General features: G+C 35.6%; 1 protein-coding gene across 7 annotated transcripts in view; it reads right to left on the bottom strand.

Moving 5' to 3' along the window:
• Epha5 (EPH receptor A5) overlaps positions 1-20,990 on the bottom strand; it is a 345,949-nt gene extending 324,959 nt beyond the window's left edge. For all 7 annotated transcript variants that reach the window (XM_047566737.1, XM_047566736.1, XM_047566738.1 and 4 more), the window contains exon 1: positions 20,067-20,990. In XM_047566737.1, the coding sequence (XP_047422693.1) occupies positions 20,067-20,250 (184 nt within the window). In that variant the 5' untranslated portion in view covers positions 20,251-20,990. The remainder of the gene's footprint in view (positions 1-20,066) is intronic.
• Positions 20,991-21,963: the final 973 nt, after the last annotated feature.

The following is a 21,963-nucleotide window of genomic DNA, read 5'->3' as shown; positions in this document are numbered from 1 at the left end:
AAACTTCCTACTGTTTATTAGCAAATTTATGGCATGCAGTGATCCAAAATTCAGCCTATCTCAAAAGTGTCTTCCCTATATAAGAAAAAAACTCCTTCTCCTATGTTCCTTTCTTTGGTGAATGCAATGCCATAAAACTGGTTGTGCAATCCAGAAATTAGTCACCCTTGTCTTCTATTACCTTTATCCTCATATTGAATCACTGACAAAATTCCACTGATTCTAAGTATATCCTATCTATAACTCTCTAAATTGCCTGTTCTGTTTCATTCTACACTATCACCAGTCCAGACAACTTCTTACCATTAATTTTCATTTTAAAAATCTCCTAAGTGGTTTGTGAGAGGCATGATCTCTACCAACTTATTCAAAACAGTGCATCCAGAAAGATCTTTCTAAGCCACCAATATGATCATTCCCCTACTTCAAACCTTATAATTGTGTCTTTTTGTTTTTATGTAAGTCCTTCCAAGATTGGTACCTATTTTCTTATCATTTCTTTCAATCATTTTCCCTTCTATTTCCACATTTGAGCAACAATAAGTTCTCTAGTTTCCAGTTACGTGGTACCACTATTAATCTAGTACTGTCCAATGAGTTGTGAAGGAGTTCTGCAACAGAATTTGGGAAGAAAACATTATTAAAGAATAACTGATTGCTTTGGAAGTTACTAAATATGAATGTACTTCCTGGAACTGATACAACCATCAAGAAAAAACAAGGAGAATCAGTGGGGAAGTAAAGCCTGCTGATGAAGGTTGGCAGAGCGAAGGGATGGGAAGTATCTTGTGCCAAATTATATCACAGAGCTGCTAATCCTTCTAAACTTGAAACTCCCCTCTCCTAGGACTTACTATCACATGGGAAAAATCAATTTTCTTGCTTAATCCAGTGGAGAACTGACTAGCTGTTCTGGGCAGATGAAGTCAATCTAATGGAAATAACTTCTAAGTTGGCAAGAGTTCGAAGACAAACTCATCTTTCTAATTCCAGAGTCTTTTTTTTCCATCATGTCTTGGTAACTTCAAAATTCTATTAACAGAATTCCAATGACATTCACAAATGAGCTATTTGAAGTGATTATTTATCTTCAAGTGATTTCTAAAAGAGAAGATTTTTCTAACCCTTTGGATTGTAATTTTACACCTAATTGTTTACTACTGAGAACACCCAGTGCCTTCAATTGTGTGTTTCAAAATAGTTTTATCTCTGTTCGTTTCTCTATCTTTTTATTTTGTTCCAAAATATTTATATCATCATACAGAAGGTTTAGTTACTGCTCTTCAAAAATTAAGCAGTAGAATGGTCATAACAAGAATCATACATCTATAATGAAAAAAAAAAAAAAAATCAACCAAGCCAGGTCCAGTGGCACACACCTATAATTCCAGTAGCTCAGGAGGCTGAAGCAGGAGGATTTTGAGTTCAAAGTCAACCTCAGCAACTCAGCAAGGCCCTGAACAACTCAGCTACTCAGCAAGACCCTGTCTTAAAAAAAAAAAAAAAAAAAAATACTAAAAATTTTGAATCGTGAATACACTCTAAAACCATAAACTAGGGAGAAGGCAAAGGCAACAAAAAGTACAGTGTTAGTATCCACCCCTTAGTCTGTACAAAGTGTTTAGGTAAAGAAAATGGAGAAATCCATTGAGTTAAATTATGACCAATAAGCAATCTGCTACATTCATAGGACACATCGCATGAAAAGAGCAATAGCATATGGTTTTCAGGGCCTACCTTATTAGGTATAGTAACCTAACTTTTCAAATCTTACGAATTATTTTCATTCTAAAGAGAAAAGTCAATATTAGATGACATAAGAAGATTTAAAAAATCTTCATCACAAAAGATTCTGACTCCATACTTGCTTAGTTCACACCACCACATATATAGCCATTAGATGACACTATTCCTTTGGACAATAAAATATTATAGTTGCTCAAAACTTGAAATAAATGTGCTTATTCACAACTAACTTGGAATATAATTTATGCCACAGATACTACTCATTAGTCCTGTGACATTGGCTTTGTTAACTTGTGGCCTTGAGGAATTGATTTTACTTTGAAGTCCTCAAATCTCATATATGTAACATCAGTGATTGAGACTAATAAAATTATATGTATCTGTACTTTAATATTATGTCCCTTAATCCTAACAATGATCCTTTAGTATGTTATGTTTCTCATTTTACAGATAAGAAAATTGAAGTTGAGAAAAGTTAAATAGGCCAATGGCCCAAGGTCCCAGAACTAATAAGCACTTAGCTAGAATCTAAATCCAAGTCAATCTGACTCCAAAGCTCTTTCTCTTGCTTCTATATCACACTTGCTTCTACATCACACTTTTATGTCTAGCTTGCAGAATACAAAGGTTCACTCCTTTGAAACTATTAACTCTTCTATCAATGAGTTTTATTAAATTAGTAAATTGTAGATAGTATGTTACAGAAGCTAACATCTACCATAATGCTGTAATCATATTGTATATAAGATGGAAATCCTCAGATATATGAATCTAAGCAGAACAGACATTAGTTTTTCACAGGGGAATCACAATTTATTATCACATTTTCAACAGCAAGTACAAGTTTCAGAAAGCAAAAAGGTATACAAGAAAGTAATGATGAATTCCTTTTTCTTAACTGTTTGATTTTGCTATTCTTTATGCTCTAGGGACATGAATGAGGCAAAGTAGGGCATCTATTTGTCCAAACATACTGTCTCCTGAAAAGTCAAATATCAAACAAAAAGCTATTAAAATATAATGGAAAATGTGTGCAAAATTGATTCCTTGTTTTAAATGAATCTTTACCCCAGTCCCTAATTACCCGTAATGCTTGATTGAAATATATTGAACTTCAGAACAATCTGGGTAATAGTTAGCTTCCCCTTGAGGGTAGGATAAATGATTATTGGATCTGAATATGAACTAAAACAGAAGCTTCCACAAACTTATCTTCTGTATTTTAAAGTAATAGCATTTACCAAAGATGAGGAAACAACTGGATGATTCAGTGGCCCTTTTTATAAAATGTAAAGTAACCCAAATTTTTTCTGAGTTATTATTTTCATGTTAGTCGTTTTTTTATGTTAGTCTTCCAGTTTAGTTAAAATTTAATTATGATGCAAACCCTACATAATAATTCTTTATTACCTAAAATAGAAAAATATAGTACATGGGCTCTTTGGATAATATTTTGTCATTGAAAACTATTCAAAATATAAAGCAATACAGAGATAAGCAGTAACAATGTACAATAAATATTGAGTCAGATAATTTTAGGGACTCTTATGAGCACTTTACTAACAGGTCTAATCATTCATCTCAAAAAAAGCTACCAGAATTCAAGATAGTGAGAAAATATTTTTATGAAAATATTATCAGTCTATTAAAATACAATGACTCATGCATTTTAACACAATATGAGAACAATGTAGGAGTAATCACTTTTACTTACTGAACCTAATGTCTATGATCTATTTTTGGTTAAAATATACTTTAATAATTGGCTATTTCCCTTAACAAACGTTACAAAGGAAAAAAATAAAGGTGACAAAGTATAATAAAAGTAAAAATACTCTCATTTATCTAATAGTGTGTATATACTGTTTTGTGCTTATGAGATATCCTCATCCATTCTCCTTCCTTGGTACCAGAATCTTACTTGTGGTTGGAGTGGCAATGCACAATGAATCACGACTGACCTTTGCAAATGATAATAACCATGTTTCTATTATTTTACCCTCCATCAAATCTAGTGGACCTGTACATAGTTCTGTCTAATGAGATAGAAGCAAAAATCTGCTCGCCAGTTTCTGGGAAAGTTTTGTTGTATTAACTAAAGAAATGACACACCTGACCTGGTTCTTGCATCTTCTCTTTCCTTTCTTCTTTTGTTCAGGATTAGATGTGATACTTAAAGATCCGTCAGCTTTTTTGCAACCATAGGCAATGAGAATAGAGCAAGAACAAGAAAATCACAAAGATTCTCGACCTAACATCATTAAGCTCCTGAACAAGGCAGCATACATCTATTCTCAAATGTCTTTTTCAAACATGTTTTAAATCTCTTTTTAAGTCACTTTTGGGTAGTTTTTCTATTATATGTAACATAATATAATCCTATATAATATACAACATAAACAACTGAGGAAATTTTGTTCAAGTGCTATGGAACACAACACCTTCAATGAAGTTTCATTCATTCAACAAATATTTATTGAGTGTCTATTTAAGCATCAAGAATTTTTCTAAGCCCCAGGACACATCAGTGAATAAAACAGGAAGTATTTTGCTGGTTACTCAATCTTCCCAATGTTTGGCCCTCGACTACTTGTTTAAATTTGTATTACCAATGAAATAATCCATCAATATCCCTCCCCCAAACCAGACTGTCTTAGGGTATAACTATGTAAGGAAATATTAATCAAAGCATATACCTTGAGGATCAGTTTTGAAATTAGTGGTTATATGATTGATTATATCTCAAAGTACACTTAGAATGTTTTTTTTTCTATTGTACAGTGATACTTGCTTTTATAAACTCCAACATCCTGTATTTCTCTATTGTACATAGTGTAGTCTGAGAATCACCTTTATCACCTTTAGCCTTAGAATATTTTCATGTTCTCCTTTTAGAAATTAATAATAAATATTTATACATCATTTGCTGAGTATTAGTCATATATAAGCTTTATTTTATACACACACACACCCACACACACACACACACACACACACACACACACTTGTCTCTCAAAGGTTCTAGTATTAAAGCCCGAGTACCCAACATGACACTAAGGGAAGGTAGTGGAAACATTAGAGGTGGGGCCAAGTGGGAGTCTTAAAGCATTGGGGCATAACCTTGAAGGTAAGAGTGGGACTCCAACCCCTTTTACTTGCTCTCTTTCATTTCCTTGCCATGAAGTGACTGGTTTGCTCCACCATGCTACAACTGCCTTACCACAGGCCCAAAGCAACAAGGTCAATCAGCCATAACTGTGGTCTCCAAAGCTGTGAGCCAAAATGTACCTTTACTCTTCATAAGTTGACTATTCAGATATTTGTTAGAGTGATGCAAAGCTGACTTAACACAAAATCTTGATTTTTGTTTGTTTATTTAAATGTGCTTCTATCATCCACATTTGAGTTATCTGCAGTACTTTCTAAAATTGTAAATATAGTGGCTCCCTTTAAAATCTCCAATCTCAGGATATTAGGTGGAGCCTAGGAGATTGCATTTGAGAAAGTTTCTCCCAATCACTCACCCAAGTGATTCTTATACTCACATAAGTAAGTCTTAGACTTAGACAACATTAGAACTAGGATATGCCTTAATTCCATAGGGTGAATCTACCTATGACACAGGTGAAATGTTTTGGTGATATCAAATTGTAGTAGGAGCCTCTATCTTTTTATTGATATTATTGTAGACTGACCCCAGTCCTGTATATATTTTCCATCTTTAGTACCTCTGATCTAAACAAGGGTTATTCAATAAAGACAAAAAACAGAATTGTCTATTGATGTTCTAAAACTACATATTCTCAGGTTCTGAAATTACAGATTTCCATACAAATTGTTTTAATAAATTTTGATTTAGTAAGTTTAGAAGGGTCAAGACATGATATATTTAACAATGTTTTTAGTTTAGTTCTGATAAGTGCCTCTAGGTTAGGAAACTGGTTGAAAGTAAACTATACTGCACATCATCATTTGTTTTTAGCTAGATGTTTAGAAAGCCAGAAGTCAATATGCTATCACACTGATCTTCCACAGAGCATTGCTTTTGTATTTTAACACAGTGTGGTTTTCAAACTGAGCTCATAATGGCCCCTGAAGTTCTAAAGAAAAGTCTCAGAATCCACAAGCTAGTAAAGGGAAGGAAGCAGAAGGCACAGACAGTCAGGAAAGTCTAAAAACTCTCTCCTTATCTACTTTAGGTATTGGGCTTCCACAGTTACTACTTCTCATTGAGAGTTTCTGCTACATGAGGAAAAAAGGTGTTTGAAAACCACTGATAATGGTATATTCTAAGCTCTCCACAACATATAAGATCCCATCAGGTGAAAATAAGTTTTGTATATTTTAAAATAAAGAATTTTTTTCATGACATCATTCATTTGCTATCTCAAGCAAAACACTATTGTAGTCATCTTCACTCAAATGCCAGAATCAAATTTAAAAAGTCAGTTTCCTGATGAATTGACAGGTATTTAGCAGGGAATGAGGGTTATAAAACTGAAAGTTTATGCTAAAGTTTTCTATTCAATTGCATCAGCATATATGATAGATATTTTCCTTGTTTCCTTGCACATCTAATTCTTATGTTAGTTGATTTTCTTTTGAAGCATATGATTTTTATTAAACATGATTCCTTCCTTGAAAGATAATATGCATAAATAAAATAAAAATCATAATGCTAAGCACATTTAGATGAAAGTAATCTCTAGCAGAATGGATATAGCCAAGATCTCCAGCATCATACCATATCTGATTCCCATCACATTATGTGTCATGTGACTCAATAGAATTTCCTGAACTTTTTACAAATACAATTTTCCCTCAATGTACTGGAAAAACAGTGTCAATCTCAAAGAGTTGTGAGAATTACTGCTTATGTGATAAGTCTTCCAGGCAGTTATCATTTTCACCCCTCCTATCCAGAGAAAGGTTCAGGTCGAAGAATTCTTATAGCTGAGTAGTCCAAAATTAGCCCACTGATACTGTTCGTATATTTACTGTTATTTTACATTCAATGAAACTTTTTTCCCCAAAGGGAGAGTTAATTAAACACACTAACCAGAAACAAACAAAACTATTCTTTAAGAAAAAACTTTTTTTTCCATATAAATCTGTTTTAATGCCATTCTATTCACATGGTGGATGGCACACTTTTTCTGTTATTTTCCCTGCAATATAAAGAATTCCTACCACATTGTAAATCTAAAGTGCTTCATAAAGTATGTGACAGTGAAAATAATCCAGGAAATCTAGAACAAATGAAAGAGTAAATCTATCCACTCCTAAGAAATTTAAACCATTAAGAAACAGATGTTTTATAGTTTTTTTTCTGTAAGTAAAATTAAGTCATGCTTAAAGTAGAAAAATGTTTTTTATGTTGGCTGATAAAGTTTCAAGTTAAATTCTGTGAGAGTTTATCTTAAGAAAGTGGAGGGGAAAACCAGTAGTTGATTTAAAATTTTAAAAAGACAGTGGGCACAAGATATCACTGATTGTTTTCTGGGGACGTGCTAATTCCAGTAGAACTTTATCCTCAGTGATACTTTTGCTAAATCTAAAAGATTTTGATAAATCTAAACAATAGTATTCTACTGACAGATTTCTTATATTAACTTGCCCTGGTTGGCAAATCATACAATTCTGACCTGGCAACTTCTCATTTAGAAGAGACTTTATAAAACCAGAAATTCTAAACTCTATTAGTATGGATTTAGGAAAGAAGCTGTATCAGGTCCAGCAATATAGTTACAAGATGAGGCAATATGGTTAAAAGTAGGGACTTTAAATTCACTTGGAGAATTTACTTAATACCATTCATTCATTAAGCATAAATTTCTAAAGTATAACATACTTCACTGATGTTCCATATGGAGAATTAAATTTTGGAGCTGGTTCTTAGTGAGTTTACAGACAGGCAATGCTTTCTTTAAATTGACACATTTGATAAATGGAAAAGAAGATTTTATACTGCCAGTTTCATTGGAATTAACTTGCCTTGGTTGGCAAATCATACTATCTCTTTTAGCAGTGAATTCTTGGTTCAAGCAAGAACTGTTTCTCTGGTTAAGGTTTCCTTTTTACAGGGATTTCTATGCAAATCAATGATCAAAAATGTAAAGATAATTTAAAATACAATTCCATCTCAGGGTGATAAGCTAGATCTGGTATAAAAACAGGCCCATAAACTTGGGAAAATAAGCCTACATAGACCTAGGCAGAAAGATTAAGCCATGCAGGTAAAGGAAAAAACTGAGTGTTTCTAACTGAACTCAGAGAATTCATCCACACTGAGATCAGTTCCCCACCACAGGAGCCTTCCTGCAGGAGAGGTGAGCCAGAAGCAAATCACTGAGAACTTTGTACTCAGGCTCAAGGAGTTTAGATTTTATTCTAAGGGCACTGGAGGACCATTGAAGGTTTTACCCAAGGAGTTAATAATGAGTTGCTCAGCTACTGAACTGAAGTCAAGTGCTTTTCTTGTATTTCCATTTACAATAAATATTAGACAATACTCACTGACTAATACAGAAAATTAGATCTTGCTAAATGTCAGAGTGCCAACCTACACCATTTTTTAGTACATGTAATACTTAACATTTATACATTGTTAGCTATATGCCAGAACTTTTACAAAGTACTTTAATGATGTGAACTCACTTAATCTTTACAATTCTAAACAATATTTTAATAATATTCCTATTTTAAAGATGAGAAAACAAAGACAAGAGAGGTTTTCTAGATCACTCAAGGTTTACCTCCACAAGTGTGGCAGTAATTCTACAGTAATAAGACTGGTTTTCATATAATTTCTGACTTTTTAATAACTGAAACTTTCTTGTTTCAGTTCCTTCATTTAGAACAATGAATTGTTCTAATCTATCCTGTAGATATTTTTATGAGATTCAAATGGAATGATGTACTTTCATAATAAAAACTATGTAAGAGTGATTATAAAATGTTTATCATAACCTTTACATAACGATAAAACACCTCAGGGTTTGGCTTGAAGTAAAAAGTTGAATACATTTTCCATAGTGCCCTCTCTGGTTATGAGAAGTAGTACAGACTGAAAAAGTATGTTTTTTCAAAATTAGAGTAAAAATATACTTTCAGAACTCCACTCTCTTCCTAAGAGAGCAAGGAGTAGTGATCAGCAGTAGATTGCACTGTTTGGAGAAAAGAGTTTCTTTAATGGAATTTTGTGTAATGAAATCTAGATCTAGAATCTATTTCTGGGTTAGGAATTGGGAATTGAATTGTTTATATACTAAAATAACAGATGACAAATGAAGTAGTAAAGAAAATATGCCTTGAAATGGAAAGAAGGAAATGTATGAGAAGAGAGATGGCCTTGTGCTAATGGAGGTCTAGACAACCAAGAGGGGAAATGCTAGCATGGGCCAAATCAGTGTTTAATAGAGTTATGAAGAACACCATATGAATTTTTGAACATACTTTTACTGTATATCTCACTGTCTTTGGACTAAACCTTTATTTCAGAGGACAAAGGTCAGAGTGACTATGGAAGTCTGGAGGGCAACAATCTCCCCTTGAAGAAGAGCTGGTAAAAGCATTACTGGAGTCAGACTGCCTGGGTTTGAATGTGGCCTCCCCCACCTTTCAAATGGGCAAATTATTTAACTATTCCCTGCCTTCACTTTCTCATGTATAAAACACAAGGCGATAATAATGATAATAACAGCAATAATGCTTGTTTCCTAGGCTCCTTTACAGGAAGATAATACATATGTAAAACACTTAGAACAATGCTTGGTACTCAGTAAGTCAGTAATGAATATTAGATAAGACTAAGGCATAAACTATGTGCCTTCATGAGCACATAAACTTAAACATTTTACAAGCAAATCTGAACACGATACATTTCAAACTTCCTTATATCTGTTTCTGTCCATCTACATGAAAAAGATAAGCCCTCAGAAAATGAAATTGAAACATCTCCAAAAACATAAAAACCCAATTATGTTTCTAAGTAATATTTTAAACTCAACATATCACTGAATGGGTTCGTCAATTGTATATTTCAAATCAAAAACTGAGGTGTCAAGTTATAGCGTCAGATATTTATTTCAGAAAAGTTCTAAGAATTTTAGGCTCCCAACTTTCCAATTTTTAGCATTATCTGTCAGGTCATTTTAATGACTTTCTCTCTCTATATCGAGTCATATTACATATGCATGTGTATATGTATATATCATATATGTATATAACATACATGGTTATACATAAATTGTTAAAAATATGTATATATAACATATATAACATACACACATGTTATATACATATGTGTATGTGTTATACATATATGATATATACACATACATAATACATATATATTTTTAAGGTAAAACTAATACTATGCTAAGACTTAATATCCTAAATACTTGATTTTATCTCTTGATATGCTCTATGACTAATCAAAAACATGTACCTCCATCTTCCTGGGGGAAAAATGAGGTTAAGTGTCACATTTTCAATCCATGATCCTGATACTGATAATTTCTCCTTGGTTTCCTAGTCAAATTCCAATATTCAACATTAAATAATGGGGAAAACAAAATTAGGACAGTGTCACATAATTGTTTTTTATCTTGTTTTACTCTACATTTCCCTTTGTGAAATTGTTTTCCTGGCCCATATTCCTATTAAATATCCAGTTCAAGGAAGATGGATGACCTGTGACTGTAAAATTACGGCTCAAATACCCCACATGTAGTAGAAAGAAAAAAACAGGGACTCAGAGTTGTTGTGTATCCATGTAGTTCTAGGAATTTTACAGGGTAACCTATGTAAAATTATTATATTATATAATAGCTATTAATTATATAATATAATTATTATATTAATATATTAGCTATATTTTTCATAGCCACTTCATAAGTGTACTTTAACATCTCCATTTGAACTATGTGCAATACGAGTGGATAGGTCAAGACCATACACCTAAGACATGGCAAAGCTGATTTCCTGGTCTTTGCATCTCTTAATTCTCAGGTACCTCCACAAGAGGCAGCCTTACTCTGAGGTTAATTAAAATTAAGCCACAGGGCTCTCAATAACATGGGCCACTTCCATGCCACTAAGTGGCAAAGTGTTCATGGACCCATGTTTCTGCTGTATTTGCAAAAGCAAGATATTCTTTTATGTTTTAAGGAAATTACATCAAATAATATAAGCTTTTACCTTTATCTTTACCCAGTAAACAAAGAATTAACATACATGGGCTATTCAGAGCATTTAATCCATTTTACTTTTAGGCTTCCTCTGCCCCTATACAACTTATATTGATGTAGAACTCTACCAATTAGAAAATTGTTTCATTCCATTTGTTTTCCACAAAAGTTATAGGTAGTATCATCATCAGCATATTACAGATAAATTAACTGGATTAAAAAAATTGATGCATGTCCAGAGAATTTAAAGTTGGTAAGTGATGGAGACTAGCATAAATAAAAACAAAATTTTTGTTTTGGGATTCCAAAACCAAAGTTTTATTTGTTTTTCTGATTTTTCTATGATTTTATAGCATCTAATTTTTTTTCCCTACTGTGTTTCAGAGGTTTAACTCAAAACCAGTTTTTCCAAATCTGCATATTCAAGAAATTTCTTTAGTTTTATTGCTGTTCTTGTCCCTCCCTTCCTTAAAGAGAAATCAAATATGGTGGTTAGAGACTAGACACAGCTAAGATCCTTTGGACACAGCAGTTTTCAAGTATTCCCTACCCCAGAAGGCTGGCTGTACACTTTTCTAGGAGACTCATTATGCATTACTACACCGCTTAGAGTGAAACCCTTGAGTGAGATGAGAGTCTACTGTCATCTTGCACAGTACCAGGCAGTTGGCCTCACCTTTCCAGCTAATACAGGAGGGAAGGGCTTTGAGTGAAAGCTAAACTTGGCTCACAGAGCAGCTCCTGCTGGGGACTGCTGGGCTTTGCTGGTGCCAGCCAGATCTACCTGCTGAGTTTGTCTTTCCATAGAAAAGACATTAACAAGCATCCCGGATCAGGAAGGTTCAGCCAGTCCAAAGTAAATTGGTGAATCTTTTAAGAAGAGGCAAAGCTGATAGAGACATCTTAAACTTTTGTATTTCTGATTAAACAAAAATGTATTATTGAGTTGGATACTTTCTATTCTTTGCTTTCAGAGACGAGGTCCCCAATTTACTTACAAAAAAAAAAAAAAAAAAGAATATATATTAACACCTATTTGAAATCAGTTTCCTGTGGGATGTTGGAACATATCAGGGATGGGCTCTTTACCCTCTTATGCTGCCTTTGTGGGGGAAGGAAGGAATTAGAGAGAGATATGACAGATGAAAAAATGAGTGTGAAATTATAAGAGAAAAAGACATTACCCATCTTTGAGTAAAAGAACAGACTGTATTTTCCCTAAACCTTCCAATACTTAGCCTGAAACATGTTTCTAAGTAGGAACATTTTCTCACAAAGCATATGCAAAATATTTCAACCCTCAGGTTTTGGCTCTTGGGTTTTTTTTTTTTTTTTTTTTTTTTAAACCAGAATTATTTACTTAGAGTCGTAGGTCCAGTTTATTTAGAACTGGAGACAAACTTGATGGATGGAGAAGATGACCTGGGCAATAGTCCAGCAACTGAAACATAATTAGAATTATTACAGGCACTTTAATCCCAATTATTTAATTCATGGGGTGTCTAATGCCACAAGTGTTTGGCATGTCTCAACAAAACAGATCTTACAAAAAAAAAAAAATAGAAGAAATTTCTGTTTGGTTCTAAGCATTTATAGAAAACTAGAGCAAAGTAAGAGAAAAAAAGGAGGGAGGCAGATCTTAAGAAAATAGAAGACAGATCAGTAGAAGAAGGAGTTTGAGGAGGAGGGAGAAGGAATAGAAAAAGGGAGGAAGTAGAGAATTAATCTGACAGAATTGTATGAATATACCACAATAAATTCTATCTTTACATATACCTGTAAAGCACCAATATAAAAAAATAAGTAGATGAATAAAACCTAAATATCTGAAACAATTTTAACCAAAAAGCGTTTCTTATTTGTTTGTTGTTCCGTTTTGTTTTGTGGTTTGTATGTTCAGAGTTATAACAAAGCTGATATAAAATTAAAATGTGCATATGCGTGTGTGTATTTGTGTGTAGGTGTAGTATTCTCTTTATATAAGAGAGGGAAAAAAAGCCAAATATTGATTTATATTTAGTTTAAGATGATACTATATTGACACCCCTCCCAACCTTTTCTCCAGTCTTACCATTTCCCTTCCACATACCCCAAACACATCCATGGGCACATATCCACAGCCTAGACAAGCTATCAAACTATGCTTAAGAAGTGCATGATAGTTAAAGTCATGGATACTGAGTCACAGACAAAAGAGGTATGACCTGTATACTATTTTCATTCAAAAAATTTCTGTACACTGTTTCATTAAGGATTAATTTAAATAATATCAAAGTAACTCATAGAGTGATAAGGGACTAAAGGCTGTGGACCCTGTAGGAAAAGAAGAGCTACAGAAAAGTTTAATTATAAACAGAACTTAGTAGGTTTTCTTTAAATGTAATACAACAAATTGTACTCCAAAGGCCCAATTCATGCCATTTTTAAACAGTAGGTGTTATTCTTTATGATTTCTTTACGTTACTAAAGATAAAAAATCATTTCAAAAAGTAAAACTAACATTAAATGGAAGTTAATAAATGCCATCATACTAAACCACAGTTTTTTTAATCTGCAAATCTCCAACCTACTAAATTACTGTTTCATTTTATGTCTTCTTACACCTAGGAGTCTCATTAGGGATACTAGATGAAAATTTTGAGGTTTTAGGGGAGAAAAAAAAAACAAGACTGCAATTTCCTAAACATTTTACCAGAAATCATGAAAATTGTTTGTCTCTTATAGCACTTGTTATTAGCTTAAATTTTTATACTAAAAGATTATACAGGTAAGAATTTTTTAAGATTATAGTGAAATAAGTTAAATGTGAATTTAAAATCTTTATTTTTCACAAAATTCATCAATCAGAATTATGTTTTAAACCATTCATTTAAACATTTTGTTATTAAAATATGAATGTTAGTCAGTTACAATGGCTCATACCTGTGAAGGCACTCACCAACTCAATGAGACCCTATCTCTAAATAAAATACAAAGTTAGGCTGAGAATGTGCCTCAGTGGCTGAGTGTCCCTGAGTTTAATCCCTGGTACTTAAAATAAAAATGTTAAACTGGAGCCATATCTTCTGTCTTATGTGATAAGAATGGTTGGGATTAATAAATTCTTTATATGTGAAATCTTTGGTCTCAAAAGAAAGAAGCAAATTCCAGTGAAGTGTTATTATTGAAGAATACCTATACCATTTGCAACATAGCTATTTCACCGTATTATTTATGACATCAGTAAATGCTACTGTATTTTTTGAGAAAAAATTCTCCATTAAAATGATACTTTGTTTATGTTAATAAATTAATTATCTAAAGTGAGCACTTTCTCAAAATTTATACTTAAAATGCTTACACTGTAATCTCTCTTTTTTTGGAGGGGGCTGTATTGGGAAGGGCTTGAACCCAGGACATACTAGGCAAATACTATGTCACTTAGCTATACCCCTAGACCTGCAATTCATTTTGCTTTCTTCACAATTTTTAAATGTACTTCATTAACTCTGAATAAGTGAATGTCTAGAAAATCAAAAACTAAAAAGAGAAAAGTAAACGCAAAGTAAAGGGAGATTCTCCTAAGTACTTATATTTTGTGTTGTTTTGGAAATTTAAAATTAAAAAAAAACTTAAACACAGAAAATTTGTGTTTTGAAATAAACATGTTCAATAAAAACAATAATTCAGAAAAGATGGTCACAGCAAATAACTGTCAAAAATTCCAGTTTTCTAAAAGCACTAATGATATATAGTACTTTAAAGATTGTTTCTTACAGCACTAAAGCTATATAGTATTTTTTAAATTATTATGAATACATCAGAAAATCTCCCATTATTTATTAATTTTGTTTAATGCATCTCAGTGAATAAGCACATTTTATTGGTTATGTTAAAGGTATCATTAATCTTCTTCAAAAAATATGAACCACTTCAATCTGTGTTTACAAAGCCTTTAGAATTTATCTTTCTTTTTATAACCTACCTTTATATATATCCATAATTGGTATAAATGTTTACTATATTTAATTACATTAGACTGGGATAGAACATATGGTATATTTTTTAATATAAATTAACTATCCATTAAATGCGTGTATGAATAAAACAGACTAGAATAACTCCTTTCAAGAAATTCTAACCTCTTGATTGTATAAATTTTGAAAGAAATAACTAAATATATATATACCTAGTAGACCATATCAGTAGGAGCCCTTCTACCCCTACTGAGATAGATATACTCACTAGACATGTTTAGATCAGTAAAAATCATTCTGAGTTTCAAAGGTAACAATTTACATTTTTAACTCTCATACTACTTTTATAACCATAATTCACACTTTCTGAAAAGACAAAGTAAAGGTAATACTGCGATCAAATTTTATTAATAAGTAAAGTTTGATATTTATACTCTGATGTTCAGTCTGATATTCAGTTAGTTCTCATGCTTCATGAAAATCATTATAAGTCTATTTTAGTATTATCAAAAATGATGTAACAATTTCCAAATAATTAAATACCTTGACTAACTTAAATTCAAACTATTCACTAATAAAGTATAATATATCTGCTAATTTAAACTGAAAAGATAATGTCTAAAAAATTATGCTTGTAGAAGTAGTTATTTCTTCAAAAATAAACAGCATATTTTTCTTTTTCAGAACAGAACATTAAATTTGACTCATAAAAGGAAAAATAGTTATAGTTAATATACTTATGCACATTATACTCTCTATTTTTACAGTCAAAAGTAGAGTTTTTTTCCAAATGAGAGAAATTGTTTAGCTATTCAAGCTTCAAATATATAAAAATGCACTCCAAACAAACAAAAGACATTCAAGTGGTACAAACAGCAAAAGTGTAGTGGAAATAACAAAAAGCACATTCATTTCCTCAACAGTGGGTAATACCAAATAAAATATTTAATTGAATAAGTTGGGAATGTTTATCTATAATTACCTCCATGGTTTATTTTGATATTGTATGTAAAGATACCACATGCTGTAGATGGTTACATTTTGTAGAGCGTAGTAATAAAGTAAAAATGTTCAATAGTGCATTTCTAAATATTAGAAAGTGAACTCTTTTCCCATCCAACTATATCCTATGTAAATTAGAATAAAGAATTAATAGTCTTTACAGGTGATAAAATTACAAGGAAATTTCCAGTCAAGAAGAAATCCCCATTGTAAATTCAGGAATTGTGCACCCTCTTCTCTTTTATATGAAGAAATGAAATCCTCTTACCTGTCACTCTGACCTCTAAGAAAGAGCTTAAAATGTCAAGACCCAGCCTCCCCCTCTCCTCCTTTTCATGGTTTATTAAGTGAAAAGCCCAAACTTTTCATGGTCCCTTCTGGTTCCAACAATCTATGATTCAAATAGGGGTAATGGCTCTCTTTTCTTGTTCAGTAGTGTCCTGGTGAGGGAGTGATTTTACTGTCCTTTTTCTGTGGGGTCCTGCCGGTTTATCTAAAAAGAAATGAATTACAACAGAAGGACAAGGCCACAAAATAAAGCCATTTAGTTTTACAAATCTATTATGTCCTCCAATCTGTTTTATGGGCCTGGTCCTATTATAAACCAAGAAAGAGTCCAAAACAAACTTTTCCTCCTGTCTCTTTCCAGTGAAAACATTTACAATTTTCTGATTGTCTCTCAAGCAGGTTAGACTCCCGCCTCCTTATGTGTTTCTTTTCCCAGAACACCTCTATCCCACTTCCTCAAACATACAAAACATTTGGAGACAAGACACTGGACTTTTCAAATACAAACTGCTGACAACTGTCAGAAGCACTTTACTGGGACATTACTGACTGTAGCTTCAATGAATTAAGCTTGATTCACTGTGGGTGAATCATTTTCAATGCAGAGCTGTTCAGCAGTAATTGGCCAAGAATCCCTGCTGAGAAAAGCACTTGTCAAATAATGCTTGTTTACAAATATATCTCCAGACAGCAAAAAATGGCAGTTACTGAATAAGTTCAGGGCCACCTCCAAAAATTGATAACTATGGACTTCCCCCGTTACCTATCAAATTTATTAACATTTTCTGGTTCATACACTTGCTACTGGTGTCCTTGTTGATCAATCTGAGGCAAGTAAATATGTCTCCGAACTATTTTATGATAAAAAGTTTTTTATATTGTACTACAGATTGAAGATTTCTTCCACTTGTAACTTATACCTATGTAAAAAAGACAACTAAAGATATAATTACCTTGTAAACTGCTTAGAATTTCGGCTAATGAATAGATTTTCCTCTATTGTATGCTAATCAACACATTCTAAATAAATTTAATGAATTTTATTTAAATTGAGATAAATTGAATTCTAAATTAAATAAATAATTAATATTTACTTAATAAATTTAATTATTATAAATATTATAGATCCAAGATTCTAGATACAAGCTTGGCTTTTTCTATCCAAGACTGCTTATTTATGTCTATCAAAGTTAAATTCTAATAATGACAGAAATATCAATTGTGAATGTAAACTCACATTTCTTTCCACCTTGAAACATGTTTTTTTACATGATGAAATCTTTAAAAATATACTCATACATTTATATGTTTTTATATATATATATATATATATATACTCATACATAACATGCTCATACACAACAGTTTTTGAAATCACTAAACATCTCTATTAGGTTGTAAGAGCAAATTGTATGAGAGTAAGTTATTAAAGAATTTAGGGTGCACATCAATTCTTTCTCTCCTTGGCCTTTCAAAGTTCATCCTGAAACAAAAACAAACTGAAAACTCTAATCTAAATCACTAATTAAATAAAACAAGCAGTCTGCTGCTACAAATATTTTAATACATCTCACTACTGTATTTATAATAACACTAACAAGGAGAACCAAAAGAGAAGACTGGATTTCACAGAACTGAAATAAAGGTGTGAGATGATACTAAAGGAATGATGGAAAACTGGCAAAGATGGGATAAATTAGATAAAGTCATAGATAGTGATAAGATTTTATTTTTAATTATGTATATGTCATAAAATGTGTCCCAAACAGCACACTTTATTCTAGGTGTCCTTAGAGCACTGAATGGGTAAAGTACCGCTTAGATTTGGATAGACTCTCTCCAACCCTATCTCACTGTAGTTCAAGTTTGCTGTGTGTCCTATTAGTTTGGTAAGACTGTACAACCTGTGGACATGAAATCTAACGTAAGTCAGTTTCCATTGCACGAGATCCCACCACCTTAGGAAACTGGTGCTACTTCTTACTTCCTTCCTTTTCCTTCTGCCTGATTTTCCTCTCCCCATAATTTGAATCCTGGATCCCACTCAGCATCACTTTTCCTGAGAATTCACTCCTTTCTGTTTTCTAACAGTGACCACCCCCTCTACCTCAATTCCCCTCCCCCAACACACTTGCCGAAAAAGACTTGAAATTAAAATGGGAAAACCAAAGGTTGAATCTCTTTTAGGTCTAACCAGGATGCTCCTTTTCGTGGAATAAGACAGTTAAAAGGACCCGTAACCCTGTTAGAATTCTTGGTACTTTTAGCCAAATGAATCTAGAATAAGATGTTAATAAAAAGTCTATGACTTCAGAAAACACTTTTTTTCAACTTTATCGGGAAGGGAAAATACATATTGCTTGGCTTAATCATGGGAGATTACATATGTATGTATTGATATCTATCGGTGGATATACATACTCCTTGGATCATCTTTTTTAAAAACTAAGTTTAGGGTTGAGGAGACTTCTGTCATGGGGTGGGGGGTGGGAGTCTCGATCTACCACGCACTGGCTGTGTTCTTTGGAAGCTGGTAGCGCTCCGATACCAGTTCAGCGCGTTCTCCTACAGCCAAGAATGAACCCGTGCAAATCACGAGGACACACACGACTCCGCGGCTGCTGCTTCATCTTTCTGGTCCAGCTTCTGACCCAGGAGTGGAAGGAATTTCTTTAAGGTTCTACGCCTCATACTTCACATCCACAGCTCTAAACCGAAACCCCAGCATTCCAAAGAAGGCACAGGATTTTTTATTTTATTTAATTTTAATTTTTTTTTTTTTTAAATTTACGCGATGGCCGCTCCTGGTAACCATGATCCAGATCTGAGATGCTCCCTGCTCTCGACACTCTCACACCCCGAATCGCGCGGAATGCGCCCTTGAGCTGAGACCCGAGCGCAGTACTGGTGTGAAAGAGGAGCGAGCCCAGTTGGAGGTGACAAGAGGGCGGAGGGTTGAGGGTGAAAAGACTGGCACTGGGTGGGCTGAGCACTGCTCCAGGAGCATCCAGAGCGACACAGGTGTTGCTTCCGCGCCTGGCTTTACTCTCTGAGAGGAAGGCGCGGACAATCTTATGGTCCCGAGAGCAGAAATGGGGGTAGGACCCCGTGCACTCCAGGACCCCGTGCTTCTGAAGCAAGTCTTTTTCTTTCTACGAGATAAACCACGGTGGGTTCCATAAGCAACTTCCTAGCAGCTACACTCCTCTCCCCTTCTCCTGCCGCGGCATCCCACCTTCCCGCCTTCTTCTACCTTCTCTTGAGTATGACAGCGAGACCACCTCCCAAAGAGAAGGGCCCTCCAAAGCGGGGGGTGCCTTTTGTCCTTTGCCATTCTCCTCCCTAGAAAAATAAAAGCTCTTGCCACCCACCCCAGAATAGCAGCTGGTAATGCCCTAAATAACAGCTCCCAGCAGACACTTTCCCCCAAATTAAAAGCAAAAGCCATCCCCACAACGTGTCCCTTCACCAACAGCAAATAACGGTTTCTAAAAGCTCCACCTGTCCTGAGATCCTTGTCGTTGCTTTCCTCACTAAACCCGAAATGTCACTTCTCCAGGCGCCCTGAGATCTAGCCGCACCCAACCTCCCAGCGCGGGTCTCAGACCCCTCTTTCCTCCTGGCTTTCAACTTCCCAGCCCCCAATCAGCCTCGGTCCAGTCAGGTTCCTCCCAGGCACTCCGCAGCTAATGTCAAACAATGCGATCAAAGACAGTGGAGAGGGAACGAAAAGGCCAACGAAGCCGGACGACAAATAAAATTCGACAAGAGGAGAAAGATTTAGTCCGCGGCAGCAGCTTCTACAGTGCGGTGACCCGCTCCCCCAGGCCCCGCCTCACCCCTCCACCCCAGGTGGCTGCGGTCCCCACCCCCATGTCCCTACCTTCGTTGCTGGGGCTGGCCAGGAGGGTCCGAAGCGCCGCACACAGAAGAAGGCACGTCCAGAGTGGGGCCCTGCGAGGTGCGGAGTAGCAGCCGGCCAGAGACGCAGGGGTGCGGAGGGTGCCGCCGCCGCAGCCGCCCGGGGGCCTTCGGCGTCCCGCACCCCGGGGCCGGGAGCCCCGCATCTTCTCCTACCCTCTTCTGCGGCTGTTGTCCCGCACACTTCAGTCCACAGCTCTGGCCTTGAGGAATGGGCGAAGGAGACTCGGGGCTCCTCCTTGTCTCCCGTGGGTTCCTACGCCTTCTGGCACGCGGATCCTCTAAATGCGGGAACCACAGATCCGCGGATACCGCTGAAGTTTGCTTCTGGCTCCTTTCGCCCTCCTCTTCAGTAGGATTCAATGAAATACTAGTTCTGATTGCTAGTACTGTTCTTGACTGGGCTCAATCAAGGGTGCGGAGAGGGTCCTGCGTCCTGTCCCTTTGCCTCTTAAGACTTTTGAAGAATTGCGAATTTTAAATGCCACTGGGGGGAAAGGTAAAGGTTCCTTTTCAGTCTTCAGTGCTGAAATTGACGAGGGTAAGGAAAGCAAATCATCTGAAATCAAGATGAAATTTCCAATAAAAAGAGGACAGAAAAGCAGGGTGGTAAAGGATAATGAGAGAGGAGTTGAGAAAATACGGGGTGAGGGAAAGAAAAAAAGAGAGAGAGAGAGGCGAGCAAAGGCAAAGATCCAGAGAGTTCAAAGAGGCTGGCAGAAGGAAATAGCTGCGGGCTGAGTGCTGACGAGGGGCGGTACTGACGGCAGTAAGCGGACAGGAGCGCGGAGCTGGGCTGCGGCTGCACCGAGCTGCTGCGGTTCCCGCTGCTCAGCGAGGAGGCGGTGTGTGCGCGGCTGCGAAGGCGAGCTTGAAACTGCACCGCCACGGCGCGCTCCTGCTGTGTCTGGAGCTCCGGCGTCTCCTCTGCCTCCCTGCTCTGCGCCTCCCACCCTCCTTCCCTCCTCCTCTTCCCAGCTCCCCCGCCCCTCTGTGCTCGCTGCCTCGCCAGTGAGAATCTACTGTAAGTGTGAGTTGCTTAGACGAAGTCACACACCCACGGAGGGAAGTAATCTGCAGGCTGCCGTGGTGAGTGTTGCCTAGCGGTCTCCGGGAAAGGCGCGTCTTCCTCCCCAGATAATTAGGGCAAAGAATCCTCCTGACGACGCCTGCGAAGACCGGAGATCCCGGGAGGCGGAAGGGGAGTCAGCCCTAGCTCAGCCGGCGGCCCTCGGAGATGCGGGTCCCTTGGTTTGGCATATTGCCTGCTGCCCCTCACAGGCTTGTGGCATCAACAACCTTGTCGTCACATAGCCGCGCATTCGCAGGCTCTGCTGGTCCGTGGCTAGTTTCTTAAACAACCATATCGCTCACTGCTATTGACCCTTTCTGTCCTTCCCATAGTTTAGCGGCTTGAAGAAGAGAATTACGGAACATTTTCTTCAGAAGTAAATTGCAGAATATCTAAATATAGAGGCTGTAGATCTGAGATTTCAGGGAGTTAAAGAATTTGGGAAGTGAGATTTGTACTGTGTCAAGTACTTTTAAGATGTCGTGATTTAATTCATTTATTTAATTAATAGAATGTTTAAGTATTTTAGACAGTATATAATGTGCAAATGTATGCAATTAATTCCAGTGACATTAGCATGGGTCAGATAATTTCAGGGGTTAATTATTTTAATTGCTTGTGTTCTCTTACATTGAGAGGTTTACAAATAACCAGGAGAAAAACAGTTTAAGACAACATTCTGTGCTTCACCTCCATTATGTCTTGCTTTGCTTTAATATTTTCTATCAATTTATGCATACATTCTTTGAAATAGATACATCTGAAGGGCAATTTTATTATACTGGTA

Source organism: Sciurus carolinensis, chromosome 10 (genome assembly GCF_902686445.1).
Source record: "Sciurus carolinensis chromosome 10, mSciCar1.2, whole genome shotgun sequence".
NCBI lineage: Eukaryota > Metazoa > Chordata > Mammalia > Rodentia > Sciuridae > Sciurus > Sciurus carolinensis.
The sequence above is the reverse complement of the archived record's forward strand: the minus strand, read 5'-3'. Positions and strand labels throughout refer to the sequence as shown.